Below are 20,965 nucleotides of genomic sequence, written 5' to 3'. Positions count from 1 at the left end.
CTGAAGACGGTGATAGTAGAATGGGGGAAGACGAAGCTGAAGAAGAGCCCATTTTCGATGAGCCGATTTTTGATGACCCGGATGACGATTTGGGTCGGGCCATTTTTGATGCGAAGATGAACTGCGGAAATGAAAAGGAGAGGTTGAAGTTGGAGAAAATGTTAGAGGATCACAACAAACTGTTGTACCCAAATTGCGAAAATGGTCAGAAAAAGCTGGGTACCATGCTGGAATTGCTGCAGTGGAAGGCAGAGAATGGTACTTCTGACAAGGGATTTGAAAAGTTGCTGAAAATAATAAAGAAGGTGCTTCCAGGGGAGAACGTGTTGCCCTCTAGCACGTACGAAGCAAATAAGGTTGTTTGCCCTCTAGGATTAGAGGTGCAGAAGATACATGCATGCATCAATGACTGCATCCTCTACCGCGGGGAGTACGAGAATTTGAATGCATGCCCGGTATTAGGAATGGCAACGGGTCTGCCCCCGCGCGGGGACTGCCTTTTCTTCCCCGTCCCCGCGTTTGTGAAATTCCCCCGTCCCCGTCCCCATTCCCCATCTTGGGGACTATTTTTCCCCATCCCCATCACCCACCGGGTATAGCAGACCCACGGGTTCCCCACCCCCATCACAAACAGTAGACAAATCATGAAAATATCGCAGAAATTCAAGCTCATAAATAACTTAATACGTGCAGAGTCACAACACCACACACTGACACACATAAGGTAAGCAAACATTAGTGACGGACGTAAATGCGTGTTTAGCTGAAATTAAGAAGGACAAGCTAAATTTGTGGGATATTACCGATACATGCGGGGCTCCACGGGGTTCGGGTATGGGGATTGCTGGAACGCCCCCCGCCCCGCTCTCCCCATCGGGGAGCATGTTTTGCCGGTAATACCCCCATGGGGATAAATTAGATACCACACCCGGCCCCTAATAGAGGAAAACCCCGTCGGGTTTCGGGTAAACCGTCCCCGTTGCCATCCCTACCCGGTATGTAGTGCATTGAGGTATAAGATCAGGCGAGATGACCCTGGCGATGTTGAGGGTGAGTCCACCCCCAGGAAGAGGGTTCCTGCGAAGGTGATGTGGTATGCTCCTATAATACCACGGTTGAAACGTTTGTTCCAGAACAAAGAGCATGCCAAGTTGTTGCGATGGCACAAAGAGGACCGTAAGAAAGATGTGATGCTGAGACACCCCGCTGACGGGTCGCAGTGGAGAAAAATCGACAGAGAGTTCAAGTCATTTTAAGATGACGCAAGGAACTTAAGATTTGGTCTAAGTACAGATGGCTTTAATCCTTTCGGGGAGCAGAGCTCCAGTCATAGCACCTGGCCAGTGACTCTATGTATCTATAACCTTCCTCCTTGGTTGTGCATGAAGCGGAAGTTCATTATGATGCCAGTGCTCATCCAGGGCCCGAAGCAACCCGACAATGACATTGATGTGTACCTGAGGCCATTGGTTGAAGAACTTTTAGAGTTGTGGCGTGACGAAGGTGTACCTGTGTGGGATGAGCACGAGCAAAAGGAATTTAACCTACGAGCGTTGTTATTTGTAACCATCAATGATTGGCCTGCTCTTGGTAACATTTCAGGGCAGTCAAACAAGGGATACAATGCATGCACACACTGTTTAGGTGAGACTGACAGTAATTATTTGGGAAACAAGAATGTGTACCTGGGGCATCGTCGATTTCTTCCAAAACAACATCACGTAAGAAAGAGAGGAAAGCATTTCGGAGGTGAGGCAGATAACAGAACGAAGCCTACCCGCCCTACTGGGGAAGTTATATATGATATGGTCAAGGATTTAAAAGTGATCTTTGGAAAGGGTCCCGGCGGACAATCTGTTCCGCATGATGTTGACGGACACGTACCCATGTGGAAGAAGAAGTCGATATTTTGGGAGCTACCCTACTGGAAATTCTTAGAGGTTCACTCTGCAATCGATGTGATGCACGTGACGAAAAATCTTTACGTGAACCTGCTAAACTTCTTGGGCGTGTATGGGAAGACAAAAGATACACCGGATGCACGGCAGGACCAGCAAAGTATCCACGAAGGAAACAACCTGAATCCAGAGAAGTATCAAGGTCCTGCCAGCTACGCTCTTACCAAAGAGGAGAAGGAGATCTTTTTTGAAGTCCTGAGTAGCATCAAGGTCCCGTCTGGCTTCTCGTCGAATATAAAGGGAATAATAAACATGTCGGAGAAAAAGTTTCAAAACCTAAAGTCTCATGACTGCCACGTGATTATGACACAATTACTTCCGATTGCATTGAGGGGGCTTCTGCCGGAAAATGTTCGAGTACCCATTGTGAATCTATGTGCGTTCCTCAATGCAATTTCTCAGAAGGTGATCAATCCACTTACTCTACAAAATTTACAGAAGGATGTGGTCCAATGTCTAGTCAGCTTCGAGTTGGTGTTCCCACCATCCTTCTTCAATATTATGACACATCTCCTAGTTCACATGGTCGAAGAGATTGGCGTTCTCGGTCCTGTATTTCTACACAACATGTTCCCCTTTGAGAGATTCATGGGAGTCTTAAAGAAGTACGTTCATAACCGTGTGATACGTCCAATTTGCATCACTATTTTATATCATAATTTGCTGTTATTCATTGATATATTTCATATTGGGACACAATACTTATGTTATTTCATCTATTTTGCATGTTTCATCATTATTGGAGGATCGAACACCGGAGCCGTGGATTCTGTTTGGAAAAAGCACCGTCGAAACGCAATATTTCGGAAGATCAACTCGGAGGGAAATTACACCAAAAATCCTATTTTACACGATGACGAAGGACCCCAGACGGAGGAGCCAGGAGCAGCCAGGGTGGGCCCACACCCTAGGGCGGCGCGGCCCAGGCCCTGGCCGCGCCGGCCTATGGTCTGGGGGGCCCACGACCCTTTTCGCCTCCTTTTCTTCGCCAAACCCTTCGTCCCGAAAACCTAAGCCACAGAGGGTACCTCGCGAAGAGTTACAGCCGCCTCTGCGGGGCGGAGAACACCAGAGAGAAAAGAGCTCTCCGGCGGGCAGGAATCCGCCGGGGAAATTCCCTCCGGGAGGGGGAAATCGACGCCATCGTCACCGTCATCGAGCTGGACATCATCGCCATCACCATCATCATCATCTCCACCATCATCACCGCCGTCATCACCGCTGGACACCGTCACCGCCGTAGCAATTTGGGTTTGATCTTGATTGTTTGATAGGGGAAACTCTCCCGGTATCGATTCCTACTTGTTGTTGATGCTATTGAGTGAAACCATTGAACCAAGTTTATGTTCAGATTGTTATCCATCATCATATCACCTCTGATCATGTTCCGTATGATGTCTCGTGAGTAGTTCGTTTAGTTCTTGAGGACATGGGTGAAGTCTAAATGTTAGTAGTGAACTATGGTTGAGTAATATTCAATGTTGTGATATTTAAGTTGTGGTGTTATTCTTCTAGTGGTGTCATGTGAACGTCGACTACATGACACTTCACCATTTATGGGCCTAGGGGAATGCATCTTGTATTCGTTTGCTAATTGCGGGGTTGCCGGAGTGACAGAAACCTAAACCCCCGTTGGTATATCGATGCAGGAGGGATCGCAGGATCTCAGAGTTTAAGGCTGTGGTTAGATTTATTCTTAATTACTTTCTTGTAGTTGCGGATGCTTGCAAGGGGTATAATCACAAGTATGTATTAGTCCTAGGAAGGGCGGTACATTAGCATAGGTTCACCCACACAACACTTATCACAACAATGAAGATTATTTAGCCGTATGTAGCGAAAGCACTAGACTAAAATCCCGTGTGTCCTCGAGAACGTTTGGTCATTATAAGTAAACAAACCGGCTTGTCCTTTGTGCTAAAAAGGATTGGGCCACTCGCTGCAATTATTACTCTCGCACTTTACATACTCGTACTTTATTCAACTGTTACATCAAACCCCCCTAAATACTTGTCTGTGAGCATTTACAGTGAATCCTTCATCGAAACTGCTTGTCAACACCTTCTGCTCCTCGCTGGGATCGACATTCTTACTTATCGAAGATACTACGATACACCCCCTATACTTGTGGGTCATCACCGTGCTAGGCCAAAAGGAAGCATCTCCAAGGGCTATGGAACAGAGGAGGTCATTGAGTTTTGTGTTGACTTTATTCCTAACCTTAAGCCGATCGGTGTTCCTGAATCGCGCTATGAGGGGAGACTGCGTGGAAAAGGCACGCTAGGAAAGAAATCAGCAACGTGTATGGACGGACATTCTTTCACTCAAGCACACTACACAGTTCTACATAATTCCATCTTGGTGGCTCAGTACAAAGAGGAACACAAGGATATCTTACGCTCTAAATACCCGGAGCAACGTGAAGATTGGATTGATGGAGAACACATGAAGACTTTCGGCGGTTGGTTGCAAACACGTCTCATGAATGTCACCGATGACGAGCAGCTGTACTTGTTGGCCAAGCAACCATCTTCTACTATATCAACTTTTCAAGGGTACGAGATTAATGGGAACACATTTTACACTTTCGCCCAAGACAAAAAGAGCACCAACCAAAACAGTGGTGTCCGCTTTGATGCAGAAGATGGCAATGGGAACAAGGTCACATATTATGGGTACATAGAGGAGATATGGGAACTTGACTATGGACCTAATTTCAAGGTCCCTTTGTTCCGGTGCAAATGGTTCAACCTGAAAGACGGGGTACAGGTAGACCCGCAGTACGGAATGACTACAGTGGATTTCAAGAATCTAGGGTACGACACCGAACCATTCGTCCTAGCCAGTGAAGTGGCTCAGGTTTTTTATGTGAAGGATATGTCTAGCAAACCGAAAAAAGAAAAGAAAGGCAAGAGGACACATCATACGATGAGCCAAAGCGGCACATAGTTCTTTCAGAAAAAAGAAACATCGTGGGAGTAGAGGACAAGACAGACATGTCAAAAGATTATAATAAGTTTGACGATATTCCACCCTTCAAGGTAAAAATTGACCCAAGCATCATCTTAAACAATGAAGATTGTCCATAGTTGCGTCGCAGTAAGAAGAAAGGGAAACAGACGAAGAAAACTCAGAAGACTAGCTAGCTACATATAGGGATCATAACTTGTGTATCTCAATATGGAAATCACTTTTGTGTAATGATGTTACTGTATGTAAGATATTAACAATGGAGATGGTTGGCTTGTTTTACTGCTTCCCATGGCGTATCGATGCTCCTTTTATAGGCACGGCGCCGCTTCTACTTTGTCTTCTTCTTCCTCCGACAGGGCGTCGTGCGCTACATACTTTATCTCATCGAGCAGGGCGTCCTTATCCTGCCGACAGCTTTAGTACCGGTTGCACCCACCAACCGGTACTAAAGGTTACCCACGCGTCCTTATCCCACCGACAGGGCGTCGTGCGCTACACACTTTAGCTCATCGAGCAGGGCGTCATTATCCTGCCGACAGCTTTAGTACCGGTTGCACCCACCAGCCGGTACTAGAGGTTACCCACGCGTCCTTATCCCACCGACAGGGCATCGTGCGCTACATACTTTATCTCATCGAGCAGGGCGTCCTTATCCTGCCGACAGCTTTAGTACCGGTTGCACCCACCAACCGGTACTAAAGGTTTGCCTCTGTCTTCCCGCCTATTTTCTTCCCGCGCTTTCCACCGGTTCCCGCCTCTGTCTTCCCGCCATTTTTTCACTATATATATGTAGGCTTGGCCACTATTTACATATCACATCTAGACTCATATCTGCAAACCTCATCATTCTCTCCCATGGCTTCCATCGTATCTCTAACCCCCCGGGAGGCGGAGGCGCTTTGCGCCTCGAACTACCCCTGCCCGCCGGGCTACCGCGTCCCGACCGGCTGGTTGCTAAGCGTCGGAGGCGTACCGGTCCCTCCAGTCCCTCTAGGTGTGGCGCGCGAGATGGCCATCACGAACCACTACTACTTCGAGCTCACGCCAGAGCAGCGGAGGAATCCCCAGTGGCATCCCGACTATAGCCCGACTTGGGAAAGCTTCTTCATCAATCGGCGTGAGAGGGCGCTTTCCAGGCACGAGGAGGGCGGCCCGCCTCCTCCGAACTTCAACGAGGCCGGCCGTCGGCTGTGGTGGCGCGGCCGGACTCTCCAGGGCGTCATGGCCTACCGTGGCCCCCGCCTGCGCTACCCTCAGTCCCAGCCCACGCGTGCTCACCCGCCGACGTTCGACTACCGCGACCCCGATGCCAGCGATGATGATGACAGCGAGTACGACGACTACAGTGGCGACTACTATAGGGCTAGGCACGAGTATGACTGAATGGCTCCAACAGTCAAATCTGGCCATGTATCTTAATTTTCAGTTGAGCTATGTACTTTTAATTCGAGTTCAATCGTAATAAAATTTCATTCCCGCCCTTTCTTTCTCGCCTTTTTTCTCCCACGCGCGGCGTCGTGGCAGGAAAGTTTCCCGCGCGGCGTCGTGGCGGGAAAGTTTCCCGCGCGACGTCGGGGCGGGAAAGTTTCCCGCGCGGCGTCGTGGCGGGAAAGCTTCCCGCGCGGCGTCGTGGCGGGAAAGCTTCCCGCGCGGCGTCGTGGCAGGAAAGTTTCCCGCGCGACGTCGGGGCGGGAAAGTTTCCTGCGCGGACGGCGTCGTGGCGAGAGTAAAGAAAAGAAATAGAATAGAAAAGAAAAGAAATAGAAAAGAAAAACAAAAGCAATAGAAAAAATAAATAGAAAAGAAATAGAAAGGAAAGGAAAAAAGAAAAGTAATAGAAAAAATAAATAGAAACAATAAATAGAAAAAAGAAATAGAAAATAAAGAAAAAGAAACAGGAAGAGAAAAGAAACAGAAAAGAAAAGAAACAGAAAATAAAAAGGAAAAAGAAATAGAAAAGCAATAGAAAAAAAACAGAAAAGAAAAGAAACAGAAAATAAAAAGAAAAGAAACAGAAAATAAAAAGAAAAGAAACAGAAAAGCAATAGAAAAAAAACAGAAAAGAAAAGAAACAGAAAATAAAAAGAAAAGAAAAAGAAACAGCAAAAGAAACAGGAAAGAAAAAGAAAAGAAAAAGAAACAGCAAAAGAAAAACAAAAGAAACAGCAAAAGAAAAACAAAAAAAAAACCTTTGGTACCGGTTGGTGGGGTCTTTCGTACCGGTTGGTGGTACCAACCGGTACCAAAGGGGGTTCCCCTACGTTTTGACTTAGCCGCGAGGGGATATTCGCCCAAACCCCACACTTCACACGCAGAAACCGCCGCGCGCCCACGCCGTCGCCGTCGCCCACGCCGTGTCGCCATCTTCGGCGCCGCCCGCCGACACGCCGTCGCCGTCGCCCACGCCGTCGCCTGCCGCTCTCCCCTCCTCCGCGCGCCGGAAACCCAAGGTGAGTGCGCCCGGCCGCCCCTCTCCCCCTCCTCCTTCGGCAAGAAGTTGTGCCGCTGCTGCGCTCCATGCTGCGCGCGCGCCACCGCGAGACCACCTCGCCGACGCCGCCGTCGGCCTCGCCGACGCCGCAGACGCCCGCTCCCGGCCACCCCGCCGGCCGCATCGCGTTCGCGCTCAGCGCGTTTGACGAAATGCGTCGCCGGCCGCGCTCACTGCTGGCGGGTGATAGCTCCGACGGAACACCATGGTTGCTGCCGCCGCCCGCCATGGTTGCTGCCACCCGCCATGGTTGCTGCCCGCCATGGTTGCTGCCGCCGCCCGCCACTGTCGCCGCCCGCTATGGTTGCTGCCGCCGGCGCCCGCCTTTGCGTAATAGCTCCACGCAGTCACATGGCCGCCGCCGCCCTGCTCATCCTCGGTCCACTAGTAGGACCCGCCCAAGCGGCACGCGTGCGGTGGTAGGAGGAGCTCGGGCGGGACGCCGACGAGGAAGGCCTCGGAGGCGGCGCCTGCGAGGAGACCACCGGCCACAGTCGAAGGCCGCCTCGGACGGTGGCGTGGCCGGGACGTCGACGGGCTTGAGGCGCGCGTAGTCCGCGAGGAGCGGCAGCCGCGCGTCGGGCTCCGCTAGGTCGAAGGCGGCGTGGGCCAGGGGCAGTGGCGGCGCGTGCGCGTGTAGGCGGCGGCGGTGCGGCATGGCCGGAGGATCTAGCTATACTAGGCTACGCGTGCATGGACGTCCGCGTTGTACACGTAGGTGCGGTGCATGGGCATGGCGCATCGCCATTGGACGACAGTGCCAAAGCACTTCTTGGCCATGGCGCTCTCACATTGGACTCTGGTGGAGATTTAGATTGATGGGGGGTGGCGGCGGTGGTGCTACGGATCAAAGGGATACGGTGGTGATGGAGATTGAAAGGGTGGCGGCGGTGGTGTTGGGAAGGAGCAAACTTAGTGGCAAAAAATGGACCCCTCTCGTTTTTTTTAGGTAGTAGATATAGAGGTAGGAGATAGATAAGATACATGCATGTTGTTGCTTCATGCTCATTTCGACTAGCTATTGTCTGTTGATACCGTGTTGAAATGTGACGATGCCACCGCCGCCGATGCCACCTCCCTAGAAATGCTATTGAAATGTACCGATGCCACCGCCGCCGATGCCACCTCCCTAGAAATGCTATGTGTTTGTATTTCACAGGATTATGCTATTAACTTGTGACAACTTATGTATTTCAAATAATGAATTGCTAGCTAAATGACTCATTGGATGAATGAAATACAATTGCTTTCTTAATTTTGTAGTGACATTGAGGTATGGAGGATGGCACCTTCGTCCGAGATGAGGAGGGGGAAGAAGCGGTGCAGAAATTGATCTATGAGAGTGCCCGTGGTCCGGAACCCGACGATGGAGATGACAACGAGTTCCAAGACTTTCTGAATGATTTTGGCGAGGGACTTGAGTCTGAACAAGTTAGAAAAGACAATGAAGTGTCCATCACAAACTCCGGCGAGGTGTATATCTATGTATCAATTAGTCTGTGTTCATCCCTAGATGCATTCATTTATTTGTATTGCACTTATTAACGAATATTTTTTTCTTTTAGCCTTCTAGATCATCGAGCAAGTCTGTTAGAACAAAACGAGGCCCGACGCGGGTGCTAAAGGGCGAGGGCAGGTTAGCCCTCACGGCATTCAAGGATAATGGTGAACCAGAGCATCCCAAGGAGTTTTGCCGCAAATTTACAAGTCAAGCCGGAGTTATTGTTAGGGACCATGTACCGATCAGCATTCAAGAGTGGCATAAGCCGAAGAACGCGGAGAGTGGTGCTAGTTATGTCAACGACACGATGAAAAAATTTCTTTGGGACACGCTACTGACAAAGTTCAGCCTACCGGAAGACATGACGGAAGGCCAGAAGAATAAAGTCAAGGAATGGACATTGAAGAAGATGGCCATACAATTCCAGACCTGGAAGAAAAATTTATGGGACAAATATAAGAATGAAGATCCAGTATTCGATGATAATCTAGTGAAGATAAAAGATCACTGGCTCGCATTTAAGGAGTATAAGCAATCGTCTACTTTTGTGTCCCGATCGAAGAAAAATACCGAAAATGCTTCAAAGAAGAAACTTCCGCATCATTTGGGGTCAGGTGGCTACAAGAGTGCCATTCCGAAGTGGACAGCGTTTGAGAATAAACTGGTGGATGCAGGAATCACTCCACAGACATGGGACTGGCCCGAACGGTCCAAGTTCTGGTTGTTCGCTCATGGGGCAGGGTTGGACCCAAAGACAGGGCTGATCGTTGCGAAGGGAAAATGGAAGGAAAAAATTGAGGCAATTGTACCGAAGCTTGTAGATGCAATTGAAAAGGTCAGAAAGGGAGAGTACATTCCCGATCGAGAGAATGACGAGCTGACACTCGCTCTGGGGAACCCTGAACACATTGGACGGGTACGAGCTCGCCCAGGTCTCACCATGAAGGAAGAGTGGCCGGACAGCGCTGACACTTATAGAAGCCGTTCGTGAAAGAAGAAGAAGGACGCCGACATTGTAACGGAATTGTTAACTAGGGTGGAGGCTCTTGAGAGAAATCAGAGGGCACCTGATCAGCCGTTGTTTCTACAGGATCCACAAGCCGATGCTGCCCCATCTCAGCGAAGAAGCAGTGTCGGTTCCTCGCATCTTGACGGATGTGGAGGAAGCTACCCCGTGGATTATGTCACGGAGAAGACAGATTGCGAGCTACATATGTTATTCAGGACCGCGTCAGTTAAGGTGGCGGTCGGCTATGTGTACCCAAGTGAAGATGGAGCAATGCACCATCATATGCCCATTCCACCTGGCTGTGTTCGTGTCGGGGTGGATGAAGTTGTTCCGGGTTTTGAAACAGTGGAGCTTGATATTCCTAGAGGTGAAGATGAGAGGACACTGGCCGATGTCAAGCACGGTTTCGCCCTATGGCCGAAGAAGTACGTCGTCCTTTTGCAAAGGCCACCGACTCCTACACATGAGCAGCAAATGCCATCGACTCCTCCTGGTGGCAGTCCTGGTGAGCAGCCAAGTCCACACCTACCTGAGAGGGACCCCAGCGTGAGTCCACCATCTCGAGATCCTCCGCGTAAGACAGCGTCCGTTAAGCGGAACGGTACGCCGCCTAGGAAGAAAGCTAGAAAGGAGAAACAACTGCCGCCTACTGAGAAGTTACCTTGGGAAAAAACTCCAGAGGAAAACGCGGAGGCCGTTCAGGCCGAGTTGAAGAATTTTTTTGCACCGAAAGTGCCAGAGATACCTTTCGAGAAGACACTAGATTCGGTGAAAGTTGTGCGTACCGTTGAGAATCTATATGACCCTGTACCATCGCCGCCATCTGACTATGCACGTTCTATTGAAAGGTCGTATGACAAGATGATCGAGACGATAAAACCCGTTAAATCGGGTATCAGGGAGATAAAAGGGATACACCAAGTCTACCAGCTCGGACAACAACCCGTTCAATCGGTCGCCCCTCTCAAGGTGTTTGACGGGAAGACCGTTCAAAGTTCTCGACAAGACACAACTGATTACGCCTTCGCTGAACGAGCATATCAATTTGTTCAAGGGAAAGATTTGGTCGAGAATCTCAGGAAGGTACCAACATGTATGCGTAACTTGCATTCATGGTACCTTAATGCCTCAAAGGAAGGGATCGAGACTATCATGGTGCGAGTTAGGGAAGAGCACTACTTCCAGGAGTACTGTGTGAACGTTGACTTCGCTGAACTCTTTCAGTTATACAATCTCCGGGCCCTCGACAAATCAATCATCAGTTGCTATTGTCTGTAAGTGATTTATTTATTTAATTTGAGAAGTCTTTAGCTCAGCTCGTTCATTGTCTGCAGATTATAATCTTTTGTGCGCTATATTATGCAGATCGAAGATGCTCGAATGCAAAAGGGACGATATCACAGACATTGGGTTCATTGACCCGCACACAATGCATGTTAAAACCATAGAAAATCCCCTCTATAACAAGGATACACCGCAGAATTTGCTAAGGTTTTTGAAGCGACAACGTGACAAAAAGCTAATAATTTGGCCTTACAACTTCGAGTGAGTCTTACTGTCTTATAACACATTATATTTTGCTCACCGTATGTCAAAATTTTAACTAATGACTTATATATATGACACTACATATTGAAACGTGCGTAGGTTTCACTTTATTCTTCTCGTCATCAATATGGAAATTGGAGAAGTTGAAGTCTTTGACTCACTAAGCAAAAAATCGGAACTATATGTGTCTTGTTATTTAATGCTCAGAAGGTAATTTTAATTCTTATCGGTTTGTTTCGTTAATTTCCTGCTTTGAACTAATTGATGACTCTTTTATGCATTTTCTTTTGTCGAGCAGCGTATGGCAAACTTTCATCAAGGAAGATAAGTCCCGTGAATGGACACCGAAGCTGCGATGGCGTGCAAAAGTAAGTAGTACTACCTAGGTCCACACACCTTTAATTATCATACTTGATTATTGTTTGATTGAATTATATTCTTGTAAAGAAATGCCCGCAACAACCACAAGGGACCGATCTCTGTGGATTCTTTGTTTGCGAGTACATCCGCAGAATTGTCAACGAGAGAACGAATAATGAAAGAAATAAAGAGGTACAAAAACAATCTTCACAAATTTGTTTTCTTATCATAAGTTGTGCTGAGTTTCAGTAATAGTTGTTTCATGTATTCATTTGTATCTTATTCTTTTATAGTTGGCAAGAAAGCGGAACAAGCTCTCAATCGATGACCGCTTCATAGCAATAGGCGAGGAATTGGCGGGATTTTTCCTTCGGGACGTCATACCACCATTCGCAGAGTACCACTATGAATGCAGATGTACATGTTACATATATAGTTGACTCGAAGAGTACCACTATGCTACATGTAATAGACATATATAGAGTACGCCTCGGAGAGTACCACTATGCATGAAGATCGATCTTCATGCATAGTGCTACTTAATTTGCGATCTTATGCAATTACATGTGTGTTATATTATATGCACCAACTTGCTATGCATCATCTTGATCTTCATGTACTACCTAAACCCAAACGCGTTTCTGGTGCATCGACGCGATATGAAACAAACCGATATCCCTAAACCCCTCCAAAAACCCTAAAAATCCAATACTCTACCGCGGCAGAGATTTGGGCAAATTACCTGCCGCGGGTGGGAACCTTTGGTACCGGTTCGTATTACCAACCGGTACCAAAGCTCCTTGGCCTGAGCTCTCCTGGTGGCCCACGTGGAGGCCCCTTTTATACCGGTTCGTAAGCAACCGGTAAGAAAGGGGGGGGGGGGGGGGGGGGGTTTAGTGCCGGATAATTAATACCGGTTTCTCAACCGGTACGAATGCCCCTCTGGAACCGGTATAGATGAGCGTTTTTCTACCAGTGTCAACCAAATACGCCAAGATGCCCAAAGCTTTGGAGCAGGCAATGATTGAGTAGTCTCTGTCTTCTGAAAATAAAATGTGGGACCATAAGCGTCAGGATCATTCATCAATTAAATGCAGGCATAACTAAGACAACTGAGACTACCTCTTCGCATAGAGACTTCAGCAAGAGCAGCAAAGATTTTAACTTTCTCTCTACTGCTGCCAGGACTCTTCTCAAGTATTACCCTTGCAAAATGCAACATTTTCCATGCCAGATCTAAATCTGACAAAAGATATATCAAAAAGAATCAGAATCATCTTTCCATTTGAGTTTTTCTATAACCAATGGTTATATCAGCATGTAGCATGACTGAGACAAATGAAAATTGGTAACAGGTATGAACAGATGAAGAGACAAGGCTGTGAAGCATAATCAGTAACATTATCAACTACATATAGAGAATAATAATGTTTTTCAGTGCAATTCAACTGAATGGGGTAAAGGGACATACCTGAATAATACTCCACGACTGAATCATTCAGAGAGCTGTCATCTGATGAACTGCAGGCTTGAGCTCTGCACAGCAAAGCACATCCATATCTGTAGTATGTGTCGCAACACTTTGGAGAAAGTTTACCATGATTTACCACCCTAGGTGATAACAAAGGCTTAGTAAGGCCACGAAAGTTAATATAATACCAGATAGAACAAGAAAAACAGAAGTAACTTCCACAATATTAAAGGAAGGTGCCAACTATTTAAGCTGTAACAGCCGCCTAGTGCTTGTACAGATCATGAAGTGCCAGTGTCAAGTACTAGCATATAGATAAGTTGCACCGAGAGGAAATATTTACAGCCTGGTGAAAGAAACATAAGGACATGTCTGAGAACAGAGTAACACCTATCCCTGAAGAAAATATACTTTGATTCGATGTTCATTGGTATTGCAGTTTGCACATCATAACATAAGAGGCGATACTAGCACCCAAGTATTACCACATTGCTCTGATCAATATAACATCCTAAACCCAATTAAACTCATCTCCCAAAATACACAAGTCAAAAATCACAAAGCAAGTAATCACATACAAAAATACCAATATAAACCCATAAGACAAACGAACTAATTCGCATGAGAGAAATGAACTAATTGGAAGTCCATACGTGTGCAAGCTACAGCTAGGCTTTTGGATAAGAGCGGCGGGTGAAAAGGAAGAACCCTAACCTGCTTTCGAGGGATTGGCGTAGGAACTCTACAGCGCTGTCATAGTGCCCATCGTTAAATGCTTTGGACCCATTGTCGAAATGCTCCTGGGCAGCTTCCTCCTCCTGTTGTTCCCCCTCCTTCTCCCCATCTCCCACTTCCTCCCATCCGCCCCACTCCTCACCATTCCCCTCCGTGGAGGAGGCGATAATAGATGGCAGCGTTATAGCCATAGCTTGATCTGAAAAGAAAATGATATATGTGGGATTACAAACTCCAATTCAAGAAGCTCATTCTTGAGAAAATGCACGCTCCCACAGCGCTAACAATATTACTTACGGCCTTACTAATTAAATGAATCACAAACTGCAGCAGAGCAAATATACACAATTAGCAGCTTATAGTAGAGGTTTGTAGATGGAAACAAGTAGAGTAGCACCTGGAGTGTAGAAGCTCATGTAGGGAATGACACTGAAACCTCTGATGCGAGTTATATTCTTGAGAACTCTGCCTGACTTAAGGTCAATTGTGAGGATGCCAGGGAGTGCTTTGAGGTAGAAGACACCAATTCCATCCGCAAAGCCAATCACATTGTAGATGTCATAGACACGGGACATATCCTCGTCCAGCTTGACGACTCTGCGCTGCATCCATGCCACAGATCCGTCGGGGGCAGTGTCCCTCGACCACAGGCAAAGCCCTGATTCCTGCATAGTTGCGCATCCCAGCAGCATGTCTTGCTCTGCTTTCATGAGGGCCCGCGAATGATTGATAGTTCAGCTCTGATATAATCGAACCGTAGAATCACGGAGTCGCATTTGAAGTAGAGTACATCTCCCACAAGGCCTTTGGGCTCATATGCGAGGTCGACTGCGAAGTCAGGGTCGGCAGGAGGAGGAGGGTAACAAGTGGCAACGGGGCTCCACTCACGGGTCTCTGAAGAGAAGACGGAGGCATGGGCGACCGAGGGGTTGGTGCCCACGAAGGCCACGAGGAAGGGGACGCCATGGCAGCCGAGGTGGTCGCAGCGGTCGGCGGCGCAGAGCACCACCGCATTGTCGTAGGTGATATTGGCGGCGAACTCCGGAGGTGGAAACTCCCACTGGCGGCGGCCGACGGGGTCCCAGACGATGAGTTCCTCGGCGCGAGCATCCGAGTCCAAGACGGGATACCTCAAGAGGACGAGGCCGTGGCGGCAGTCGAGCACGACGAGGTCACGGTGGTCGGGATGCATCGGGGGGAAGGGGGAGGTGGGGGACGAGGGTTCGAACCATACGCGGAGGTTTTCCTCGTTCTCGAAGAAGCCGAGCAAGAGCGGTGCCCGGTGGAGGTTGCGGTAGCGGGTGCCGAACTTGGGGCTGGTGAGGAGGCTTCGCCAGGCCTTGCATACGAGCATGGCGCGGAAGAGGAGCGCGGGGTCGTCCAGCGGGAAGCGGAGGAGGACCTCCTCTTCTTCAGCTCTGGCACCGTCAATCGCCGGCGCAAGCGGCGGGCGTGGCGGCATGGTGGTCGTCCGGTGGGGTTTTGTCGGTGGGGAAATGTTGACGACGATGCGGGGAGGGACAGACCGGGGGATGTACTTGTTGGGTTCTAGTTCGACCAGGTTCCTCGTGTGGGGCTCGGGCGCCACACATTCACATCGCGCCATCTCCAACGGGGCTCGCGGGCGTCCGTTTATGTCGGGTGGCTCCAGCGGGCCAACGTATTTTCGGCGCGGGCTAGTAGTTTCAGAAAATTCAGAAAACAGGTTGTAGCCTTAAATTAGGTCAAATTTGCACGAAATTATAGCCTCAAATTACGTCAAATTGAGGTATGAAATAAGTTCATCACAGTTTGCAAATGGTACGGCGCAAAGTGGAGTCCAAAAGGGGCACAACCAGGTCTGAACATCATAAAAAGTCCAAAAGGAGGCCATGGTGTTGGGTGCATGGCGTCGGTGATCAGACATCTCGCGCGCGGATCTCCGCGCGCCTCTTCATGAACCAGACCCTAGTGTCATCGTCGACGCTGCTCAAGTCGGCTAGCATGATCCTTGTGTCCTCTGCACGGGTCTTGGCCTCGGCGTCCATCCTCCTAGGCTCGGCGTCACACAATTTGGCCTCGGTGACAAGGGATTAAGTTGTCAATGCCTACCGATTGTAGACTTGGGGTTTCGTAGAAAGTACAGGGCAAGTAGATCTCGAAGGATCAACCGAAAAGGTGCTCGACTAAGAAACTAGGGTTTATGTTGACAATGGATTCGATCCTTTCTCCTTCCCTCGGTGACAAGGGATTAACTTGTCAATGCCTATGGATTGTAGGCTAGGGTTTAGTTAGAAGTAGAGGGTAAGTAGATCTCGAAGGTTTCAGCCGAAAAGTACTCGACGATTGTGAAAACTAGGGTTTGCAGACAATGATTCGGTTCTTTCTTTTGTCCCTCGACTCCCCCTTATATATGAGGTGAAGCCGAGGGATTCGTGCTATACAAGTTTACAGAGTCCGGGACGGTTTCTAACTCGTCCCGCCAGATTACAAACAACACTTCCTATTACAACTCTATTTCTTCCTTAAACGCATCTTGGGCTCCCGAATCTTCTTATTCTTCGGGTAGTGGGCCTTCAATAAACCCCGGGTACTATATTCGGCAGGCCCATTTGGGATGCCTATGTCAGTAGCCCCCGAGATTTTGCTTGAATTGTAAAGTCAGGGAAAATCTCCACTGTTTATTTTTACCCGAAAGCCTTAACTTTCTATATTTCTTCTCATAAAATTCTATATTGTACAGGGATATTGGTAATTGGGGCTAGTTCATCTGACGGATCAGGTACTAGTTAACTGCTCTAGTGGCAATCCGCAAAAACCTACTTCAAAATCACGTCCCTGGACATGATCTCGGGATACTGGTGTAAACTTCGACAGGTGCCGCTTAAGGTCTTACCATTCTGTCGAGTCCCAGTCAAATTTATCGGGTACCTAACGCGTCCGTTAGGATTTTTCTTCGTATCTGTTGATACGGATAAAAGTAGCAGAGCGCAGTCTTTGGCGATGCCACGCCCAGCAGAATGGATTCTGGGGTCTTACCTTCGCAAATTTGCGGCATTCAGAAATTGATCGCAACTTTGGCGTCCTGAGAATATATTGTCGAGTGCTTTTCCGGCTGTTGGAATGGCACATTTTATTGAGTCAAATATGACTTATATTGTTCTCCCGATGGGAGTATATGTAGAGTTAATTATAACTCGAAATATACTCTCTTGCTCTTCTATTTTTCCTTTGTTAATTTCATCGGGCACGCGAACAGCGTTCCCGATGGGAGTAGCCCCCGAGGCTACAGCCAAGAACTTGTGCTTGGTTGTAGGCTCAACATTTTATTCCACCTTGTCGCTATTTTGTCATTATTTCGCAATATGAACTCTTTCCTCTTCTTCTTCTTCTCTCTCTTTATTTTTATATTTCTCGGGTGCGCGAACAGCGCTCCCGATGGGAGTAGCCCCCGAGGCTACAGCCAAGGACTTGTGCTTGGTTGTAGGCTCCCGCAATTTCTATATTTGTCATACTCGAAAATTTACTTTTTTCTGAAGTAGCCCCCGAGCATTTGGGCAAAAACTTGTATTTGATCAAAGGCTCCCGAAGTATTGAATAATTCTTTCTGTCGCCACTTTTTTTTATTTTTCTTGTCGACATACTTCCCTTAATCAAATTTACTTCATCCTTCTCGAATAGTCGTGAGTTCTCTGCCCTGTGGGTCCATTGCTTCGACCATGTTGACACGTCGTGCAAGTAGTGGACACACGTCCTCCGCTTTTCCTGGCGCACGTATGGTAACGCCTATTTCAGTAAAAATACTCTTTTGCCCTTGTGTCTAGAAGATCCATCCTCACCACACGATTTCTTCATCCAACGGCACACTGCTTCACCCGAATCTTATATAAACCCTTCTTCAACCTTCGTTCATCCCCTCGCTTGCGCCGCTCACCTGTTCCTTTTCGCAAAATTTCCCCTGCGCCCAACTCTCTCCAATCTTCCGTACGCACATACATTGCTCTGCCCACTGCCGTTGATGCCACCGCGCACGCGTCTGACTCGCCACAGCACGCCGGAATCCAAGATGGCCGCCGAGGATTTTGAGTGGGAGAGATCCAAAATCTCCAATCAAGACATCAACACGCTGAAGAGGCTCGGCCTCATGACGAAGGAGGACGCCATCCGCTTTCCTAGCGAAGAAAGCTACCCCAAGCCTCCAATGGAGTATCGGGTTAGTTTTGTTGATCACCTGATCCGCGGCCTTTCAACCCCAATCCACGATTTCCTCCGCGGCCTTCTTTTTGTTTATGGGATTCAACTGCACCAGTTGACTCCCAATTCCATCCTTCACATTTCTATTTTTATCACACTTTGCGAATGCTTCCTCGGAATCACTCCCAATTGGGCTCTGTGGAAGCGCATTTTCTGCCTCCGCCGTAATGGCTCCCACAACGTCACTTATAACATAGGTGGCGTTGTTATCTGTGTTCGGACTGATGTCGATTATTTCGACGTCAAGTTTCCTGATTCTGTCCAAGGATGGCGCAAAAAGTGGCTCTACATCCACGAAGAAAGCGCCAATTCTGTGGAGCACAACATAGTTCCTTTTGACGGAAGTGCCAGGATTCAGCGTCGCCGTTCTGGGATGCCGAAGCTTCGAAGAAGAGAAAAGGCGACAGAGGCGCTCATGGCTCGTATCCGTCATCTTCAAAACACTCGAGGCAAAGAGCTATCTGGTGTTCAAATTATCGCCTACTTCCTTAGGATTAGAGTGCAGCCTCTTCAGGCTCGCAAAAATCCCCTTTGGACGTATTCTGGTGAAAATGACGCCAACAGAATCTCCAGTGATCTTTCTGTAAAGGATTTGGAAAAATTGGTTCGAAGAATTTCTCGATTAGGCAAGAAGGATCCTATTCCCTCCTCCTGTCGAGTGGAACCATACAGTGCTTCCAATCCTCTTCCCGAGGTATTTTGTCTTCTCGAAGTTTTATCTTGTTTTGAACTGTTCCTCGTATCTTATTTGCAGTGGTATCTCACTTATTCTCTTTTGTCACTATTTCTTTGTAGAATCATCCTACTATGGCTTCCCTTCCTCCTCTTCCTGAGGATGGAGAGGTCGAAGAAAGAGCCGTTGTCGATGATGTCAACCAGGAGACCCCCTCTTTTGTGAATGAACCCGCAGATTCTCGAAAATCTGCGGGATCTACTGAGAAGGATGCTGCCTCTGAAGATACAACATCAGCACAATCTCCTCCTCCTGCTGTTTCTCCGAAGAGCAAAAGGAAAAGGAGCAATGCCGAAGATTCCGGGACCTCGAAACCCGAAGAAACTGCTCCTGCACCTCGAAAAGCAGCTTATGATCCATACATCGAGAGTATCATCAGCTCGTAGGTTCCTTGCTCTTTTCCTTTTTTATTTGAAGAATTTTATTTTGCCTTGCTTTTTATGCTGCCACTATTTTGTCACAGTGATGATGAAGAAACTCCAACTTTAGATGTGGCTGCTCGAACGAGTACGTCACATACTTTAGTAATTTCAGAAAAACCAGTTGAAGGGGAGGAATCGTCGCCTCCTCAACAAAATGTTGATACATCTACTCCTTCGAGCCCCCGTGCCCCTTCACCAAAAAGGGCACGGGTTGAAAAGATTGTTGATTCTGCCCCTCAGTTGGGCAGTTCGTCGACTCTGCTCTTAGATGATGTAAGTTTGTCGGCATCTATATTTTCCTTATTTTGTTTTTTCACACCTTTTCTCTTTTTCATGCCGACGTTTCTTTTGATGTACTTACCTTTGAACAGCCAATGATCAAAGAGCTTCTTCGGATCGGGTCCCAATTTGTTGGGTACCGTGAATATGCCGCCAGAGCCGAAGGTAACGACTTTTATACTTGCTATTTTTCTTTGACTTTCTATTCCTGTTGCTTGTCGCTATTTTTTGATCTTTCTTTTCTTTCTTTTTCATATCTCGACAGAAAAACTTTCAGAGGCCAACGAACGTGTCGACGCACTTGCTCAAAAACTCGAGCAAAGTGAGGCGGCTCGCAAGAAAGCTGAACTTGCTGCTAGCAAAGCCAAGGCCGAGGTTGATGAAGCCAAGGTGAAAGCTGCTAGTGTCGAGGAGCTGCAGAGAAGGCTCAAAGATGCCGAATCTGCCTTAGATGAGCAGAAAACTGCACAAACTGTGCGTGAACAAGAGATCATCAAGCGTCTGAAGTCGCAAAGTCGACGTACGCTGAGTAATATCATCAACCCCTTCTATTGTACTTCCTGTTTCTTGGTTTTTGACTAATGGTTTGTCTCGTGTGGCAGCCCAAACAAACCAAGATTTTGATCTGGAGAATCCCGTCAATGACCCTCTCCTTGATGCACTTTCTCTTCTGGAGTTCCATGGGCGCGAAATTCGTGAAGGCGTGGCCAATGCCAGTGCAAGTTTGTCGGCGTTGTTCCCCTACTTCTTCCCGAAGAAAGAGGAACCTTCGACTTTCCTTGCCCTTGCCAAGCTTTTCAATTCGTCGGAAGACCTGGGATTGAAGATGCGTCAGGAGAATATGAAGGTTGCTGTCGAGAGTACTGTTGCCCTGGTTGCCGACAGCCAACCGTACGCTTGATTGGATGAAGGTTGGCGACACCAGCCAGATAGAGCATTCGAGATGGAGGTCGCTGATCAAGGCAGCCAAGACCAACACTAAGAATATCTTTGCGAATATGGGTATCAAGCATGCTTCGACTCCTAGCTCCTCGAGGCCGGAGGTCTAGTTGCATGCCTCCTTGTTTCTTTTTCTGTTTCTTTTGCTTTTGTTGCCAAAGTAGTTGTTTTGGCGACACTCATTTCTTTAGCTCTACTGTAGTGCCCTTGTAATGATTCCAAGAAATTAATGAAAAACTCTATCTGTCATTTGATGTTGTCTTGTCTAAATTTCAGTTGATATTTGATAACTATACTCCAACTTCCGCTCCTT

The 20,965-nt window shown here is 47.8% G+C and overlaps 3 protein-coding genes across 3 annotated transcripts; 1 reads left to right on the top strand and 2 right to left on the bottom strand.

Moving 5' to 3' along the window:
• Nucleotides 1-12,181: 12,181 nt before the first annotated feature.
• Nucleotides 12,182-14,738, bottom strand: LOC127320814 (uncharacterized). Its single transcript, XM_051349894.2, has 5 exons — nt 14,444-14,738; nt 14,026-14,245; nt 13,312-13,451; nt 12,963-13,082; nt 12,182-12,882 (listed from the first exon to the last, which is right to left on the bottom strand). The coding sequence occupies exons 1-5, from the start codon at nt 14,736-14,738 to the stop codon at nt 12,734-12,736; spliced, it is 924 nt and encodes a 307-aa protein (XP_051205854.1). The 3' UTR covers nt 12,182-12,733.
• A 14-nt stretch (nt 14,739-14,752) lies between these two features.
• LOC127320815 (uncharacterized) lies at nt 14,753-15,594 on the bottom strand. The gene has a single exon (XM_051349895.2). The coding sequence runs from the start codon at nt 15,506-15,508 to the stop codon at nt 14,753-14,755; it is 756 nt and encodes a 251-aa protein (XP_051205855.1). The 5' UTR covers nt 15,509-15,594.
• Nucleotides 15,595-19,642: 4,048 nt separating this feature from the next.
• On the top strand, nt 19,643-20,614 carry LOC139835677 (uncharacterized). The gene is made up of 4 exons (XM_071825536.1): nt 19,643-19,707; nt 19,806-19,878; nt 19,979-20,233; nt 20,316-20,614. The coding sequence occupies exons 2-4, from the start codon at nt 19,809-19,811 to the stop codon at nt 20,612-20,614; spliced, it is 624 nt and encodes a 207-aa protein (XP_071681637.1). The 5' UTR covers nt 19,643-19,707; nt 19,806-19,808.
• The last annotated feature ends 351 nt before the right edge of the window (nt 20,615-20,965 follow it).

The sequence above is a fragment of the Lolium perenne genome, chromosome 2 (assembly GCF_019359855.2).
Source record: "Lolium perenne isolate Kyuss_39 chromosome 2, Kyuss_2.0, whole genome shotgun sequence".
NCBI classification, from domain to species: domain Eukaryota; kingdom Viridiplantae; phylum Streptophyta; class Magnoliopsida; order Poales; family Poaceae; genus Lolium; species Lolium perenne.
The sequence above is the reverse complement of the archived record's forward strand: the minus strand, read 5'-3'. Positions and strand labels throughout refer to the sequence as shown.

Bases quoted from the DNA above. Each gene is read 5' to 3' on its own strand.
- LOC127320814 (XM_051349894.2), bottom strand. From the start codon at position 14,738: ATGCTGCTGGGATGCGCAACTATGCAGGAATCAGGGCTTTGCCTGTGG. The intron at 13,083-13,311 runs GTATGTCCCTTT...ATCTTTTGTCAG, and splicing joins AGTCGTGGAGTATTATTCAG to ATTTAGATCTGGCATGGAAA. The intron at 12,883-12,962 runs GTAGTCTCAGTT...TTTTATTTTCAG, and splicing joins TGAAGTCTCTATGCGAAGAG to AAGACAGAGACTACTCAATC.
- LOC127320815 (XM_051349895.2), bottom strand. From the start codon at position 15,508: ATGCCGCCACGCCCGCCGCTTGCGCCGGCGATTGACGGTGCCAGAGCT.
- LOC139835677 (XM_071825536.1), top strand. From the start codon at position 19,809: ATGATCAAAGAGCTTCTTCGGATCGGGTCCCAATTTGTTGGGTACCGT. The intron at 19,879-19,978 runs GTAACGACTTTT...ATATCTCGACAG, and splicing joins ATATGCCGCCAGAGCCGAAG to AAAAACTTTCAGAGGCCAAC. The intron at 20,234-20,315 runs GTACGCTGAGTA...CTCGTGTGGCAG, and splicing joins TCTGAAGTCGCAAAGTCGAC to CCCAAACAAACCAAGATTTT.